Source organism: Falco rusticolus, chromosome 8, assembly GCF_015220075.1.
Source record: "Falco rusticolus isolate bFalRus1 chromosome 8, bFalRus1.pri, whole genome shotgun sequence".
Lineage (NCBI taxonomy): Eukaryota > Metazoa > Chordata > Aves > Falconiformes > Falconidae > Falco > Falco rusticolus.
In genome coordinates, this window is record NC_051194.1 from 49,010,228 (window position 1) to 49,029,621 (window position 19,394).

At 40.7% G+C, this 19,394-nt stretch overlaps 1 protein-coding gene across 3 annotated transcripts in view; it reads right to left on the reverse strand.

The window, feature by feature from the left end:
* CERKL (ceramide kinase like) overlaps positions 1-13,416 on the reverse strand; it is a 62,179-nt gene extending 48,763 nt beyond the window's left edge. The window contains exon 1 of one of the 3 annotated variants that reach the window (XM_037396616.1): positions 12,840-13,237. In XM_037396616.1, the coding sequence (XP_037252513.1) occupies positions 12,840-13,158 (319 nt within the window). In that variant the 5' untranslated portion in view covers positions 13,159-13,237. Of the gene's footprint in view, positions 1-12,839 lie in introns of all 3 variants that reach the window. The other 2 variants (XM_037396617.1, XM_037396618.1) reach the window with 2 other exon arrangements.
* Between the last annotated feature and the right edge of the window lie 5,978 nt (positions 13,417-19,394).

Here is a 19,394-nt window from a genome sequence, read left to right on the forward strand (position 1 = left end):
GAACCTTCTCCAGTCCCACATCATGTTTGTTGAGAACATCAAAACTGCACAGTGTTCAAGATGTGGTTAAATAACCCTCGCTTATAGAGCATACAAACATCTGGTTTAGTCTCTATTTATGTTCTAATGATCCTTAGCATAATAATCCTAACAACTGTTCAAGTGATAGGTGACACTTTCCACATAATAAACCTATAATCATATATGTTAGGAATGGTCTAGCTACAGCTCCTGACCTTGATCCAAAGCTGATGGCATTCAAATAAGAGATCAATACATTACTCTATGATTAATTATATCAACTCTTGGACTCTCTGTCACATTGCCTAGTCAAATCTGTAAAACAGCTGTGATTCTGAAGCTGTGCTGTCGGACATAACAACATAATCTCAACAACCTTTTCCACTTCTATTTTAAAAGTCCCCAAACAAATTCAGCATTTCTGCTCTTCCATGTTTATTCCATGCCATTTTTTCTCTTCCATACTCCTTCCAGCCCACATTCTTAATGTACCAAAAGCACTATCAACTTTTCAGGCAGCCTTCACTCCATGAAATAGACAAAGAAAGCAAGTATTAGAAACATAAAACTGAGAAGCATAGTTAAGAACAGCTTTCTTTTTACTTTAAGTTCATTTTACTAGTTCCTGCTTACAAACTAATATCGCTAAACTGTTAAACTTGCAAATGTAAAAAGCAGTAGCTGCTTTCAGGAAGATAGACAAGCATATATGTATAAATGACACTAAATTCAGTACTGATTTTCTGTGTGTACGTTCCACAAATGGTTTCCATAAAACAAGCGAGACCTAGGGACGAAATTTCTAAAACACCACCTGCTTGTTTCTATCATATTTTAAATAATTAACTCCTCAAGCATTGCAAGGGGGGGGGGGAGCCTCCTTTGTATTTCATTTTTGTTTGTACTACAGTTAAAAAAAGAAAACTACAAGTATTTACCTTTTCTTCTGCTAAGCATTGTTGCCTAAAGCAAACACAGTTACTATTTTTCCATCACAAAAGATCTGTGGAACAGAAAAGGATCTGGAGGATATTCTTAGTTTAATCATAGCCTTGTCTAATGAGTGTGTTACAGACAAGTGGCCAATGAACATTACATTTCACATGAAATATTCAGAAGTGTTATTTTTCCTTTAATAAAAACAATACCAAGTTAAAAATAGACATCTATATAGAGTCTTCTCCTGATTAATGTAACATATCAATATATTTAGATTTACCCTGGAATGTGTCAAATGCAGAATTTACTCAATGAAACCACAAACCTGTTCAAAGTTTGACGTGGACATGAATTACCACCCTCTATTGCCATCTAACTGTTAGTGTATTCACTGGTGCTATGAGAATTTTGACCCCTAACTAATTAATTCACCCCCAGTTACACTACATAGATGTGACAGAGCAGGCCTTTGGGAAGTCCAAAACCATCCAAGTATGAAATCTTTCAGTACCTTTCTTGACAGAGCTGTTTGACAAGTCTCCAAAAGGCCCTGCAAGAAACTGTACCAGGGTGAGGACTTGGACAGGAGCAATCTCATTTTGAGCCATCTTCAGCACAGTCAACAGATCAGCCAGGCAAAGATGTGCTGTTTTCACTCAGAAAACCTGCAAGTTATCTTGAAATTTTTCCTATTTACTTTTAGCAATTTATTTACAAGAATTTTTGCTTAAGTTAGAATAACATAAGCTTTTTTAAAAGCCATTTTCCTACAACACTTTAAGTGAGAATACTTACTCTATTTCTACTATACTTTACTAAAAGAATAAAGAAAAATATAAACACGATTTTAAACGTGTTAAATAGGTGGGTTTAATAAAATTATGATCATTTAATTACGCAAACTCAGAACAGTTCTCTACAAAACAGCATTGTATTTAGTCATAAGTATTTACTGTTGTTACCCTTAACTTCATCATTTGTATGTCAAATTTTGTTTTTCCAAGACTGCTGCACTGCATACGGATCTGTTTCCAGGATACGTATAATTGTGCAGTACATAACATCTGTTGCTTTGCATTTTCTAAGCTTTGCAAAGCATACTTTCCTATATTCACTTGAGTGTATGGACTGACAGAAGAGATGGATTGTCACAGTTCAAACAGACCAACAGCTACAGCAACTACTCTGTACTGACAAGCATCTAAGTAACTACCATCTTACATAGCATAAACAGACAAAAGCCAGGAAATTCAGAGTTCAGCATTGGATTCTGTTCATGATCTGACTATTTGTTTCAAATCGCAACACACAGGCAAACAGCCACATGCTAGATTAGAGAACTGTGAAGTAAACCAAGTTACTGTACATTTCTTGTCAGAGATTTAATATATTCCTATACCTACATCTAAATAAGAAGCCAGGGGAGGGAGAAAGTTGCACCAGATCTTAAAGATAAGCAGCAGAATTTTGTTTCATCAAATCCCTTACAGCAAGGCTACCATACATGAAGGTTCACAGGAAAATTCAGATCTACGATTTTTATTTGTTTTTAAACACCTTTTATCTTCCTTTTTTCTTTTTTAAACAGACATATTTGTCTGTGTCTGTTACCACTGACAGACCATCAGAGAAAACAGCAGCTTCCACACTACCAGTAAGGGAAACTAATTGTTCTTGTAAAATGAAGCCAACAGTAGGCCTGGAAAATAATTTTTAATTCTTATACAAGTTATCCTGGGATCATTTGAATAATTTCTGATCTACTCTGGTTTCTGAGCTCCAATTTTACAAAAATCAAGCAATGTGTCTTACAACCACACTACACGCTCTGGCTTACAGTCATATTACAAGACCTCCAAATTCAGTGTGGCTTGAAGCATTTTTTTGGTTTTGCAACTTAAGGAGTTATATATTTATTGCATCAATCTCAAAGTTGCTAAGAGCTATATTGTCATTGATATACGTAAAGAGCTTGACATGAGTTCTGTGCTGTGTTTTTGTTTTCTTTATTTCTAACATTCATAAACATTCAATATTTAACATGTACAATAGACACTATGCTGAAATATTTTACAATATTCAGCTAAGATGACAAACATAAATCACACACACAAAAAAAATCTTGTAATCAAATACCCACCCATCAAAATATAAACTGATGATATACATCTATCCTAAAAAGAAACAAACTAAGAAAATTTAGGGAAGGATTAAAATCAGAAGCAGCCTCTCAATCCCTACATTAGCATTTTTAAACACTCTCGAAAAGCACAGATACAGCTCAAGGCTTCAACCAAATGCACTCATCTCCCAGCACCAAACTCATTCCCAAGAGATAAATGCAGCTAATACTATTCTACACATTAACAACTCACTCCTGATAACTGCACCTAAATAATTGGGATTGGGATGTCGTGTGAAACACAGCTTATTTATTCTTCTTCAAAGAAGGGCTGGCAATATTGGTAATTCTAGCGTCAAAAAACTTCCAAGTTTGTGGGACACTTCTTGGTGCTCTGCTGAACTTACACTGGGAGGGGGAGGGATTGTGACTCCATGAGGAGACACAACAGGAAAACGGTTACCTTGAGACCTTACGGGAAGCAATGTGTTCTCATTCAGTAGTGTATTTTTAATCTGCATACTTTGATAATAACAAAATACATGTTCATAAAGAAATTTAGGTTCAACCAAGTAAGCCATCAACACATTTTAGATGAATTAACTGGTTTTTCCTTTAGCAGCTTTGTCACTGAAAAACATGAAGTCAATTACTTTTAATTTCAAGATCACCTTCAGAATTAATACATACAACTAGATGACTATGTGTATCAATAAATGAAGCTAAAGAAATACCAGAAGCCTAATTACTTTTCAAAATATTAAGTCTCATGCATGCTTAAATACACATTTAGCTTTTAAAACCATGAATACTATTATGTGATAGTAACTTTCTCTATACAAGAATACATCAAATGTTGGTAACAAAATAACTAACCACTTTTCCAAATTACAAAAAAATCAAGGCACCATTTTTTTTTCCTGCGGAGGCCCACAGCAAAATAGTTTGACAGTAAAATCTGGAGTCCTACAAAAACAATTTCTATGCTCAGCCAGAGTGCAGAAGTAGGAAATACCACTGTCTTCAACTCTTCATCATAGCTACATAAAAATCCAGTTACCCAGATAACATCTAAATGTGAAAGAGAGATTATAATATGTTTTGGTAATTCATCCAAGAGGCGGAGTTTCCAAAACACTAAGAACCCATTTTTGGTTGCATTTACAGGGTCATGACTTCCCTGCCAGTTGCAGTGCCACATGCACAACTGTTTTTAAGACATTGTTGCATTTTTACTTATTCAGCTACATTTGAAGATATGAACCTAAACTTGTATCACTGTCCAAAGGATATTCTCTACATTTCAACTAAAGGGGGAAAGGTTCCTAAACAGGAAGAAGGGAGTTCCAAAACAACTTCCCTTGTGAAAAAGTTTGAGAAATACTATCCTTACACTTAGTCTACAGATGCAAGTATTTTTGAGAGCGCCTGAACAGTTGGAGGGAGGAAGCGCTAGTCATTTCAAGCTAACAGTTTAAAAAAATAAATCATTAAATGGTCTTTTAAAAGGCTAATTTATTAACTTTACAGTTGTACTCAACTCTGTAGTATGTCAGAGAATGGTAACACAACTCAAAAAAATGACAGTTAATGTCTATGAGACAGGGATCAATTCAGAAAAGGATCTTAGTATAATGCGATTCTATAGCAGTCCCAGTAGTAAATGACAAAAAGGTCAAATTTTGAAAGGAAACAGCAGATACCACCACAAAACTAGCAGATGTTCCTAAAGGATCATCTGTACAAAAACATAAGCATATGTGAGAGAAATCCAACACTATCACAAAATCAGTTGGTGTCTAACATAATAGCAGTTCCTTATGGCAATATGGTAATACATGTATCAGATACTCAACACATTATGTTTTTTTGTCTGCACATACTGTTACAACGCAAGTCATAAAAACCAGGACCACCGATTTCCTTGAAAGGAAAACATTAGTTCCACGACTCACTAACATTATGGTACACAAAGAGTACTCAATTCTTTAGGTTTTATGTTCTCAGATTTTCAGTCATTTCAGTTTTTTCATAAATTGAGAAGAATAAAAATATTTTTAGCGTACTGCATGTACTGGAGTAAAAATTTCTTTCTAAAGGCAATGCATGATATAGGTGGGTACACCTAAATGAAACAGTAACAAAACAGGATTCCTTCTATCCAATACCTGTTTGTTCGGGTTTTACATAATTGCAACAACATCTATTATTTACCTGCTGCTTTTGTGACATAGGTAACAAACAAGATATCTACAAGGAAAGAAAACCTGTTTATCTAAGTCTTGTTTATTTTGACTCCAACAAGAGCAGATGACAGACTTCCCTGCTTTATTTTTATTTCTATTTCCTAACTGTAAAGATAGGAATGCCTTAATATGAGCATGTCTTTTGCCAAGATACAAAACAAGAAAATGCAAAAGAACATCATATTCTGAATTCTAGCCCATTTCTTACCATGAAGAGTTACAACTATGAAAGCAAGGCTATATGGCTTCGCAATTAGCAGAAGACCCCATTAGGCACCATGATCCCCACAACTATCCCACACAAGGTGCTACAGAACCAGACCCTACACACAGTCCCAGGAGAGAAACAGCAACAAAGAAAGCAGGCAGCAGTCTCAGACTCTTAAGCGGCCAAGCTATTCATCAGATTTTGTATTTGTTTTCTGTAGACACTGAGGGGGGGAACCAGGAAAGGATTTCAGGAATTACGTAACTTCTTGGACATTTCCAGAGCACTGCTTCTAAACTTAACAAATTGCCTGAAAGAAACCACATATTCTCCAATAAACTACGCTCAAAAGTCAAGATAAATTGGCAACATTTGATGCAACAGAAAAGACATAAATGTGCATAGCAGAGGACTACAAATTCAAGGATGATATGGTAAAATGGCAACCAAGAACAGATTAGAACAGCATCTAGAATATGAAAGAGGGTTAAAAAAAATTAATAATCTTACTCAAAGGCTGAAGAACAGGGCAATTCAGAAAATGAGATACAAGATTTATGTTTAGATAAGGGATTTGACTGTTTTAAAATATTTAAAAAGAACAGTAATTTACACTGAGGAAGGACTCGGCCCTACAGCACCATCACAGACATGAAAATAGCACTAGCATGGACATCAAAAATTGGTTAGTATATCAGCTTTTTTTTTAATACACATTTTTTAATTCTTTCCATGGTGCTATATTATCAAACCCATCAATTTATTCTTGCACACCTTTGCACAGAAAGCATAGTCAAAAGAGCTGGCAATTATTCTATGAATAGGAAAATTATGGAAGTTTGAGAACTTTTTTTTTTTTTTAACCAACTTGCATCCCACCTCTCTTTACCTCACCACTTCATTATGTGTCTGACTTTCCAGTGATTTCCCTACCCTGCATCACGCATACCTCATGCACTGTAATAGCACCACCCTGCATATCTTCCTAGCTGCCCAACAGCAGCTACTGCTTCCCCTCTGTTCACTCATACCCCCTCCATAGTACCAACAAATCCCTCCCACACCCATATGGCACTTCACCAAACACTTACACTCACTTAATACATCAGCTCAGCCCCACCGCAGTATTCTTCATCACCCTTTGATTCCAACCGTTCTTCCTTCAATTGGCCTACTCAGTGGCCAAAATCCAGCACCAGCTACGTCTGGCTTGTTACTGGTGTGCCAACTGCCTGATGATGCATGATACGCCAAGCACCCAGCCAGCCACCATCCCTCGCTCGCCAGGCAGGCAGAGGAGATACAAAGCAGAGGAATAAAGCAGAACATCGCCTTGTCTATAGTAAGAGTACATGTCAAGGCCTAATTATTACATAGCGCCGCTGGAGAAACAAAGGAAAAAGAAAAAAAAATGAAAAACAAATACAAAACCAAAACCCATCATCTTTAGGTAAGTCTAAAACTTGCTGGTTTATAGCCTACAACAGCTTTAAGAGTACACAAACCACAACATCACCAATAGAAATAGTTTTGCATTAAAAAGAAAAGGCCATGAGAAACAGTTATTACTTTGTGTGAAAGCTAAATAAATCCTGTTATTTCAAATTCATGTAGCATCAGAATCAAACTCATTAACACATGTGCAGCTTAGCATGTATGTAAACCCAAACACATACAAATACAATTTGCAAGACCTAGCTAGCATAGAAACTTATTTTCTGGAACAAAGATTTAAACATCTGATCACTTTCTTTGGAGGCAGAGAATTAGAGTACATTTAAAAGCCACTATTAGATGTCCAGGGTATGTTAATCCCTTTCAACATAAGCAGAGAGATGCGTAAACATATGAAATACAAGAAAAACGCCAGAAAGCATGAAACAATGTCAGTTGTTCCACAAACACAGAGCCATGAATTGATCTGCTGATAAAGCAGAGAAGACACACAGAGAATCAAGCCATGTCTAAAAATCACCTGAAATAAAGAACAAATTTTAAGAGACTCTTAATAAATATATCCCATTTCCTTAAATATTTTTAAATTTTCACAACAAAGTTGTAAAATAATAACTTCTTATGCAGTTTCATGCAGGATTTATCTAGAAGACATTAATTTTATGGACTTCCTTGAAAAAAATTTGAGTGTCTTACAAGTTCAGACACCATGGGATTGTTTTAAAACTGCATGCTTTCTTCCTTGAGTTTGCAACTTAAAGACATATATTAGTGTGATACATGTACGTCCCACTCTCGGTTACACTTCATATTATTTATTTTTATGTCTCTTTCTTACAAATAGTTTTCCTATTTGGACAATAGATAAGCCACTTACAGAAATTATGTTCTCTACATGTCAGAAGTAGAATCAAAAGCTTTGAATTTGACCAATGTGGAACTTCAGTAATTCATGTTTTGTAACAGCCAGTTCCCATTTCCATTATTCCTGACTGACCGATAGACTGACAGATGTCTTACTTTAGAGATCCCAAACAGACTATTGGTATCTATTTCAGCCACATCTGTTCCTAAATAGCCTTGGCAGCAGGCCACTATGCACTCGGAATTAATTTTAAGTCCTTTATTGCTAACTCTTTCACAGTTGAAATACATCACTGATTTTTTTTCCTTATTGCTGCACTTATATAGAATATTTATAAATTATATTTAAATTAATAACAAGAACTCCAATATACTATATATAAAGTATAGTATACTTAAACAACACACTGATTTTTTTTTTTTTACTTCATTATGAAAATATATATTCAATAACACATTAACCTCTGGATTGCTCCAGAGATCTTACTTTCTCATTGGTCAATTAATTTAAAATATTATGTTTAATTACTCACATTTAACAAGCAATTTTATTCAGATTATTATTATTATTATCCAAATACTCAGTCCAGCCTACATGCTGTTCTGACATGCTGTTCTCTGGAACGTCTTATACCATTCAGGCTAGTACACTACACATACAAGAAACAACTTAAAAAGTTTTTCATAATGATCAAAAGCCTCAGGACTTCACATACCAGTAAAACACCAAGTGAATGCCAGTCTTGCTCCATTTCCTATCTGACAGAAATCTGCTGAAAAACTGCAGCTATTGTAAATTGGGAAATTCTGTGGCAATCTTTAAAAAGATGCTGAAGGCTTTGAAGAAATATCAGGATTAAAAGTTCTCATTCAGCAGCAAAAAACAAGGAAGAAGAGCATAAAGAATACTGAATGGCCCTATTTATACTGAAACTGTTCTGAAATACAAATGATTCCCACACACACTGCTGCTAACTCCCCCAACATGTCATTATTTTTTAAACTTTAGCCACATCAAAAAAAACCAAACAAACCACTCTGAGCGTTTGTTCTTAAATGTAAATATTTCCCCCCCTCCATCATTCAGTCATTCTTATTATCTTATTGGAACTTCTAAAAATCACATATAATATTCAAATCTGTACTTAAGATAGTGCTCTCTGCTACGGTTTTGAAGCAGCATCCAAAATGAGAAGCCCTACAGTTTGGGGCTGGATTATTAATAGAGAGCAAGAAGTCTTGTTTTTTCTTATTTTCCATGATTATATTTATAGCATAGGAAAACCACACAGAATGAAGCTAGAGAAAAAACTAGTAACTACTGACTGCGAGCTCAATGCCTCTTGCACTGCTAAAAGCAAGCAAGTAGCTGTGGGTCTGAGGGTGTCGGGCTCCAGTGAGAAGAAAAGGCTCAGCTGAGCTGCACACCCAGGCTGTAACTGCAGTGCTTCGGAGCGGCCAGCCGAGCCATGCCCCGCACTGCCCACATTCCCACCTGACACATTCACTCTCCCAGGCTCCCCATCCAGTTGCCTGCCCAGGCCTTACGCCTGCCCAAAGCTTTCTTGTAACAAAGAACACACAAAATTCATAATGGGTCACACTTTTTTGAGAGGGGAGAAGAGACTGCTGGAGAGCTTACTAGAAGGTCTGGAGAGCGATCAACAAAGGAAGTTATCGCAAGTCCTCAGCGAGCACAGGTGACCAAAAACCTCTAGAAGACAAAAGCTGCAGAAGTCAGAGAGAGTAAAGAAGGATGTCTGCCTGATAACCACACTGCCAAAAGCTCCACAGAAACAGTGCAGTATGACACGACTGAGCCCAGTGCACAGCAGATGTTACCTGCTTGGGAACTTTAAGCTGGAGCTTTCAGTTCTATTTAGAAGCTGAAGGAGCCAAGGCTGCACAAGCTACCGCGTGTAAGAACATACAATGGGAACCACAGAACTGTGGATGATACATGATGACTTCAGCAAGGCAGGAACACTTCTGGGAAACTATTAGGGGTGGGAGGTTAGGGAAAAGGGGAGAAAGCAACAGCCTGGTAGTTCTCTGACTTGACAGACTGGAGTGACTGCCATAAAAGAAAAGTCTTAACATAGGAAGAATTACTATGTACAAGTCCAAGCAGGAGACATTTAGCATCACTGGCGAAGTGTGAAGACCTGACCTGACCTTTTAGAGCCTAAGGCAAACTATGTTATAAAGCTTTTGGTTCGGAGAAAGCACACTTAAGCCAAATCCCAGTGGAATAGACTTGTCCAGACAGCCATTGACCACCTCCTGTACCTACTGACAGCTCAGCCCAAGCACTGCACTCCTGTACTTCTGTTACACCGAATGAGACCATAACACAGACAGCTCCCCCCAGCACCAGTACAGGTCACACACTTGCAAGGCCCCAGGGTAATTGCTACTGGGATCCACGAATGTGGGAGAGAAAAAAACATTCAAGCTCTGAAATTCCTATCTGACCTCTGCAACTGGAAAGGTAAAACCATCCTGGCCAACTGTATTCAAGATGGAAGGAAAAACAGGCAAGAGCTGTGTTGTATTCATCCCTGCGAGGGCAATAAGCCCTAGGCTGTGAAATTTTCAGCTCCTACTTAGCACTTCTGCAGTCCCAGACAGGCACATGTAGAGCCACACTGACCCAAAGGAAGGAGTCACAAGTATTCTTCTGAATGCTGCTTGGGTAGACTGTTGTGTTCCCACGACATTGTGGCCAGAAGGATAGAAAGGTCTCAGAAACAACCTAATAGTTTTTCCTGTTAAAATTATTGCATTCTCAAAGAGATCCTGGAACAGCCACAGATGACAGAGAGATGGCATCTATACCAACAGAGGAACCGAATACCCCTTTATCTTCAATGTCACTACTCAACATTTAAGAATTTGGAAATTCTTTTGTAAAAACTCATAGCCTACCACAGACTTCACGAAAAACCCAGCACTGGGAAGACACCACTGCCTTTTCCACCGAAGCTAGTAAAGAAGAAGGATATTAAGAGCTTCTCAGAAACCAAAATATTCAACAGCTCAATGCTACATAGTACAAAACCTAATTGTCAGGAACAAAGACATATCAGCATATATTTAAAACATATGCAGTGAAAGCCCAAATACTGACATAATTGACACCGACTTGTCAGTGCTGCTTTCCGTAAGACTCCTGAAGTTCTGCCATCTGCAGTATGTTTGACTTTAAGCACTGCATACTTTATTACCTCACAGGAACTAAGACAGAAAAGCTCCTGATGTCTGTATGAGTAATTGAAGGATAAAAAGCTCTTACGCAAAAGTAGCAACTTGGGGTGGTGGATTTTTCCTAGAAAAAAAAACAAACAACCAAAAAAACCCCACCCCGGAATATATTCCTGACCCCGGAAGCATGGAGCAGTATGTACTGAAATTCATTCTTCCTGTTTGTACCTTAAAATCTTTCACTGGTGACAATTAAAAGACAATCATGGACCCTAGTTCCTGATATATGGCAATTCAAGCTACATTAAAGCAGTCAGAACATAAAGTGGCAATCAAATTAGAGTATCACACATAGAACTAAACAGTAAATAAAACACACTTCAGAACACATACACAGAGACCTGTAGCTTATCCCAAAAGGGAAGGAAGAGAGGCCAGAGTATTGCATAGTCTGCTAAGGCACCCAGACTAGCTCCACAAGAGGAAGGACCGTACGCACATCAGTGCGGCCATCATCACAACTCAACCATCCTGATGAAAAGCAGGAATCTAAGTCCTAGCACAGCACCACATTAACACGGCAACACTATTTGGAAGATATGAGTCAACAGCTGTGCATGGAACCATATTAGTTTGATTTCGGTAACGGTTACATGAAATGAAACATAACTACTTCGCTGTGAGCATCTGAGTATTTCTCTGCAGCAGCAGCACTGGAATCACAGGTTTCCACACCGCTCTTGAGCCTCTGCAGTGCAACAGACCACCTTGAAGAGGAACAGATTATCCTAACACAGAAAAACTGGTACACAGAAAAACTGGTACACAGAAGAAATTTTGTTTCTCTGTATGCTGAATTTATGGGTGCTGGATCTTAACCCATATGATGTTTTAAATTCTGTCCAAAATAATACTGAAAAAAACCTGGTATTTTAGACCTGGACAGGCTAATTGAGCCATACCAGAAGGCAACTATGCTGTCCGGAAACTCTGTGTTCCTGAATGCCACTTTGATTTCCCCTTCACGTGACCACTGGGAGGTCACTGCAGTAAGCAAACACTTTTAAGAGTATGTAGTTTTGAAAGCAAGTTTATGTTTTCACAGTTTCTAGGAGAAAAAAAGACTATTTGGATAATTTAAGGAGCATTCCTTTTCTTCTAAAACTTTTGTGCATGATTTGTTTCACTTGATCAAATCCTTCGTAACAGCACTTTCTCACAGTGTGTTGCTTTATGGGAAAAGCACAGCGCAAGGACAACCTGCCACAGAAGCCTCATCCCAAAACTCAGGCACTTCTCGCAAAACCATACCCGCCTGTATGTTTGTGTATCTGTCAGAGAGAGTAAGCCGAGAAAAGACGATGCAGCAGAAACAAAACCAAATCCTCTTACTGCTGCGCCTGGGGCTAAGAAACCATAACACCACTACCACTTACATTTCATCTTTTTCGTATCGCCCACCAAGAAGTCCAGCACTTCCTGGCGAGAGCCTGTTTCAGGTACAAGACAGCCCTCGCCTTATGAACAATTATTTTTTTAATCACCAGTCACCTGGAAGGGGAAGAGGCACGCCCGACACCACGGACTTTAGTTCACTGCAACCCGGTGTCACGGCGCCTCCCCGCCGCCCGGCCCGCAAGGCCCCGGCCCAGACAGCGCCGCGGGCAGGCCCAGCCCGCCCCGGTTGGCGCCGCTCCCGCTCCCGGGGCCGGCCTAGGCCCGGGCCCGGCTCCCGCGCCCCGGCCCCGCGGCGGACGCCCCCTGCCCCGCCCCGTCGCACCTGTGGGGCTCTCGGGCAGGATGGGGCTCCAGCGGAGCCGCCGGGCGCTCAGCACCACGTCGCAGCTCCTCTTGCTGATCTCGAAGATGCCCCTGAGGAGCGGCTCCTCTCCCGCCTCGGCCGGCGGGGCCGCCGCCAGCGGGGCCACCCTCCGCCGCCGCTGCTGCTGCCGCCGCTCCTCGGGCGCCGCCGCTAAGGAGCGAGCGGCGCCGGCGGCCACCGGCTGCGCGCGCTGCTCCCGCCGCGGGGGGCGGCCGGGCGGGCGCTCGGGCCCGGGCCGTCCCTGCGGGCGGAGGAACGGGGCCGCGTCGCCCAGCATGGCGGCAGCACCGCCGCCCCGCACCACCGGCCGCGCTCGGCGTCCCGGCGGCTGCCAGGGCAGCGCCCGCCCCGCCCCGCGGGCGGAGCCGCGGCCCCCCGGCGGGAGGGCCCCGGTGCCTGGCCGCCCGCCGCCGCCGCCGCATCCCCGCGGGCAGCGGTGGCAGGGGAGCCCTCAGGCCGAGCCCCTGCCAGCGCCGAGGGGACCCCCGCGCTGCCGGAGGCCGCCGGGGCGCCTGGAGCCGGGCCGCGCTGGGCTGAGGTACGGCGCCTCCTGAGCCGGCAGCGAGGGCGGGCAGCAGGCGGGCTCCCCCTCCCACGTTACCCTTACCGCCCCGGGGAGAGCCACGGGGGAGCGCCCCAGCCGCGGGAGCGCATAGCGTGCGCCAGAGCCCCACGCGTCTGCCGCCTTTCCATTATCAGCAGTAATATTACTGTTACTTAGCTCCGGGAAACCATGACGTGAAGTTGCAGTAGCCCTTCCGAGCTAAAAAGGCCAAGTCCTCCCGAAGTTGGGTCCCTCGCACAGCCTGGAGATAGACGCCACGTTGGCACTGGTGCTGTAACCTGGAGCATTGTTGCTGTAAGCCCGGGGTGCCCACCGGTGGCCGCGGAGCAGGGCAGCCAGGCATCAGGCCCACACTGGCGTGGCAGGGGTTTGTAGCAGGTGGGCCAAGGCAGGAGGCCTGCCCAGCAGGTTGTACCGTTATTCCTTGCCCTCAAACCTTAACTGCAGAAGGGGCAGACGGCTGCTTTATTCCTGCTCTGTGAAGTACACGTTTTACAGTTCAGAGGTATGATGGCTTTACTCACAGGTTCTGTAAGATTCACTGACGACAATCATGTTGGAGCTCCAGCATCAGCTCCAACTTGTAAGGTGCTCCTGAGCCTGTAAGGGCTTAACTTGATGGAAAACAGCAAGGGCTTTTTTAGCTCCATGTAATGTCGTGGAGGCTTATCAGTGCATGAAAAAGGATGTTTTTAGACAAGTGGTTTAGTGATTTTATCTTTAGTATTTGTAATGAGACAAATATACAATGTTCCTCTGAGAAATAAAGGAATAAATTAAAAATACTGCCTTTTGCTGATTGATACAAATTACAGTTCAAACCACATGTCAAAATATCCAAGGCTCTTCCAGTGATGTTCGCCTCTCTAGAAGAGAAATGATGTTACAGGTAAGGAAACCTGATTTCTGCAGCCAAACCAACAGATGACTCCATGAGATGATACATGATTTCACAACTGGTAAGCTGCTTTCCATAACAGTTCCGTAAAACCTTGTACCAAACTGCTAATTATGTAGCTGAGAAGACAGTTTTAAGACACATTTAAAAAGTCACTATGGTACAGCTTTTTGATATTTATTTCCATCTATCGCTTTGCCACATTTAAAGCATGCTCTGGATATTTGTTAAATATGCAACCATAACTGCTTTTCAATTTGTATCAAAGCATTGACACAGCTTTCCCTGAAATGTAGCCTTCACCAGTTTGCCTTCCTGAATCATAACATGACCATGTAAAGTTTCTGCTTGCTCAAAGCTGTTAATGTCAATAGTCTTATTCCAACTTTGTGTCAAAATTTTTTATTCCTTATATGATCTTTGTTGGGATATAAATATCTGGACTGTAGGGTAATCAGATAAAATAAAGTACAAATAATGGAAATTATGTGTAAACTGTGGAAGCTTTGTGCAAAATTCTTTTTTTTTATTATTTTCCCTTAAACATAACTGAGTGACAAGGCAGGAAAAACTGCAAGCCAAACAAACAAGCTTGCTTTACCAATTTATCATTCTGGTACAACAGTAGATGGACCAATTATACTTGCGCCTGTTATTTGGCATCGGTGATTTTAATGTGTTTGCACTGATGTCATTCAAAAGGAAAGCTCAATCATTAACTAGGAGATAAAGCACAACATGGAACTGGATATAGTTGAATCAGTTTTGAGGCTGTATACCCTTTATAATCCTCTGCAGTCATAGTGTTTATTTTTGGGACAATTTATTAGCTTGTCTCATCTATGTATAGTATTTATCGTCACCAGATAATGTCTCATAAGGTACAGGAAGACAAAAGCTGATAACTGTCTTAGAACCATAAAATAATGCTATTTTCAGTACCATCAGTGGAAGACTAATACAGTTCTGAAGAGACTTGTAATATCCTTCAACAGATATCATTAAAACTTCTAATACCCTTTTATTGATGTTACTTGAAAGGTGTTTTATATCAGTATCTGTTTAGATAATAAAAGGTAGTAGATAAAAACAACAGGTTTATCTACTACAGCTACCCACAGCTAGCAAGTCAGGGACCTTCCTGCCTAGGACTCACCTGGTGGTACCCGAGCAAGGAAGCCCAGGGAAGACTGCTTAACTCCCCCAAGAATCCAAACTATCAGGCAGGATCACAGCAATAGGGCAGATCTGGACCAGCCATGATCACAGCCAGATCAGGACCATGGCAGAATAGAAACCCAGCATCCTACAGCATCTGAGCTTAAATAGTTCCAAGTCCTGGGGCGGAGTTGGGGTGGGGGAGTTGCAGGTGGGCTTGTCAGGGTTTTTCAGGCTCAGTAGTGCCCCTTGGAACCTTAGCAGTGAGAAGCACAGAAGGAGAAATGCTAAGGAGCAGTAAGGGCAGGTCTCTATAAAGGAAGTGGAGCTGGGAGCCACCATGAGTCAGAGCTGTCTGTGCCCAGCCAAGGTGAACAGAGCTGTGTGTAGTCAAGCTCACATGAGGGTCCAGATAGCTAGATAAACCTGTTGCAATGAGGTAAATCCTACATGAAGCTGAAAAGCAGTCAGTGAGTCAGGTCTGGCGACAGTAACCAGTGTCAGTGCTAGCCTAGCAGCCACTAGGGAAGCTATACTGTCAAAGCAGGTCCAAGGTCAAGCAAGGATAGCATAAGGCCTAAGAGTGAGGGTTTGGGTATGGCCAGGTACAGACATGGCTGCAATATCATGAAGGCAGGTACCAGGGGTGAGAGCCTCTTCTTAAACAGTCCTTGTGGTTTCTTAGAACTTGTTCTCAGCAGTCTGGACCTGGAGGAGATGTTGCTCCATGCCAGGGTGCTGGCCTTGAGCGCAGGTGGACAAGCTAGCAGAGGCGAGCATCCTCTGGGTCTGGTGAAGAGGCAGTAGAAAATAAGGAGGTGAGCTAACCTCTCCTTAACTAGCAGTGTTTTTCTCTGGCTGAAGGAATAATCTCTTGCTGTCTAGATGCTAAGAAGTAGTGGGAGTCTCAGAAGTCTTTTCCAGAAGAACCTCATGAAGGGAAGAAAGAGAGGAGGTAGGGTAATCTCTGGCAGAAACAGCAAGTGAGGGAAGTACAGCTAGTGTTTACGGAAAGAGAGCAGGCAGGTAGAACATGCTATTGGAAAATAAATCCTCTTACCTCAAGAAAAATGGGTAGAAAAATGCAACAATGTCAACAGGCAAGAAATGAGAAAACCAGTTTTTGATTCATGAATAATGTGATGCTGAAGTTAAGGAATGGGATTTAAGATGAGAAGAGATGCTGTGAGGAAAATTCCTTACACCCAGTCTGGAGGATTCAACTGGCCGTTTCTAGTAGCTGGCTTGTTTCAGCAGCTAATGGGGATTTGCTTCTGAAGCAACCTGAATTCTGATATTGGCAGCATAGTCTTGGCTTGTATGTTTTTCTGGCTACAGTGCCTGTTTATACAATGAAGGTTTAGTGTGTAGTCAGTTATACTTCAGCTGTTCATTCCCAAATATTAGCTCTCCCTTCTTATGTTGTACATTAGTACATTCCCTTCTTACATTGCTGCTCTAAAAAAGAATCTTTTGTAGCTCTCATTATTAATTCAGCTCTGTTTTGTTGGTTTACCTTGACTTCGAAGAAGAGACATCAAGCAGAACACTGAACCTTTTACAAAGTAAGTCATAAATTATTCTAAAGAAAAATGGCATCAATAGTCTGTAAAAAAGAGCATTACTATTACTGTACATCTTTCTATATGTCTGAGAAGGAAAGCATAAAAAGAAGAGCAAGTAAGGAAAATAAAGTCTGAAGTTGTGGAGATGGACACATCTCTGCAAAAAAAGAGAACAGGAACGAGTGAAATTATTATGCAGGAGTAAGAAGCTGTGAGAATGAAGTCTGAAGCTGAAAATTCCACAAGCTGAAACTGATCTTAATCAGAACAATAGAAGAAAATGTGGTAATGGGAAGGACTATAAAACCAGAATGTGTTGATTAGAGGACACTTCATTTTTTTTCTTTGCATTAAGGCTGATATGCTATCTTTTTAAGGTAATTAAGTTTTACTCTGAATCTTGTTTTCTGTTTTTCTGTCACCAAAATGTTGGCAAATAGTGTAAATTTCAGTTGCTTCTATTTTATTAATAGAAAATGCTGTTAACTCTATGCTGCAAACTACTACAAGCTAGGGAACTGAAAGCCAGAGCTGGTATCCTATGTTTTACATACCCTGTAGGCAACCTAAATACTTATGAGAATGCTTTCAGAGCATTGTCAGTTTTAATTCTGTATTGCATAGCTTCTGACAGTTTCTTAAATACACAATATGAATTATTTAAGAAACGCTTATGTACTTATTTAAATAGCAGTCTATTTGTAGATCTTCAGCTCACTATTTCGACACGTATTCATGTACTGTGTTTTTCAAAGCTTTTTGTCGCATGGGATTTTCAGCAAAGGGCGGAGTGTAGACCATTATAATTTCTGAAATAATTACCACACAGCCCATCTTGGTCAATAAAAACAAAAGACCAATTTCTGCATGTTTTCACTGATACTATACCAGGCAGATCTCCAAGTTTCATTTCTGTGGGCTCTTCCTCGCTACGAATGAGCAAGAAGTGAGCCAGTTTTACTTGAGTGGTTTTTTTATCTTTAGGTACTTTATACATAAACAAGAGAATGGATTTTGACTCTGTAATTTCTAAAACTATTTGACAAGATGGTTCTTTGTACAGAAGTACTGTGTTGTGTTTGGTTTGCTGGTTGTTTTGTTGTTTTTTTTTTTAAAAAAGGAGACTCATCATATTTTTAATATGTCCAAAGCAATTGTTCAGGTCATGGTGGATCCAGTTTTGATCAGTTACAATACTAAAATGGTTGCAAGAATTTTTGCTGTTACAGATGATAGAAAAGATTTGGTTTACTTGCTCTCAAGACTTAGTTTAGAATTATTTCTATTAATTCCTATTACCTCTGGAATTGTGTATTGCTTTTTAATATTAGTTTATTAAAATTCTGGAACAGTATCTTCTGGAGAAAGCAACACTATGTTTTCTTCTGGTGAATTCAGGATTCTTGGTTCTCCTTGAATCTACTTCCCTTCACTTGAGAAGACCTCCTGAAGACACTGGGCCAAAGCCTGATGTTGTTCAGGCAAGTTTTTCATTGGGGTGAGGTAAAACCTGAGGCTTCAGTCCCTCAGATATCCTGTGGATGTAACCTGGAGTGCCACTGTTTCAGATCCCTCTGCCGCAGCTGGGGTCTCAGCTGTCTCACAGGCAGCGATGGGTCCACAGCCCCCAGACCCTCTGCTCTTGACTCAGAAAACCAAGAAGGGAAAAGCTGCAAATCATGGTTGTTACTCATGCGCTGTGCCCGCAGAGATCTCACCAGTGTCTTCTCAAGCGTACTGGTGGCAGAACGATTTCTGCTGTCACAAGTACAGTATAAAGAAGGGAAAGGCCACTGGTCCCAACAAGCCATAAAAATAGTCGTAGGCCTGTGCTGGATGACCCAGTATATGTGTGGGTATGACTCAAAGCCAGAGTTTCTTCCACATGTAAATTAGATAATCCCACTCTAGCCTTAGTTAACTAGCGATGTGTTCATAGGAGAGGAACAGTGTGAGCAATTCTTTCCTTTGAAAGAGACCTTGACAGACCTTCCTGTGGGAGACGTGAATGGAGATTTCAAGATCTGGCATAATATTAACAGTAAGAAAAAATAAATATCAGGGAGGCATCATAAGCAGCAGCAAAGGGATGGTGGAGGGGAAGATCTCCAATATTTTTTTTATAAGAGTGGTAGGGGGAAAAACCCTAAACTAATTGAAATAACAAATCTCACAAGTGATTTGTAAAATGGAGCCTCTAGTTACCAAAATGCCTAATTAATTTTCCTTATTGGGTTGCTCATAACATTAAAATATTATTTTCTCTAAAGTACCACAGTAGCAAACATTCAGATAACCTAGATAGCTCTTTTAAGTAAATTGCATTG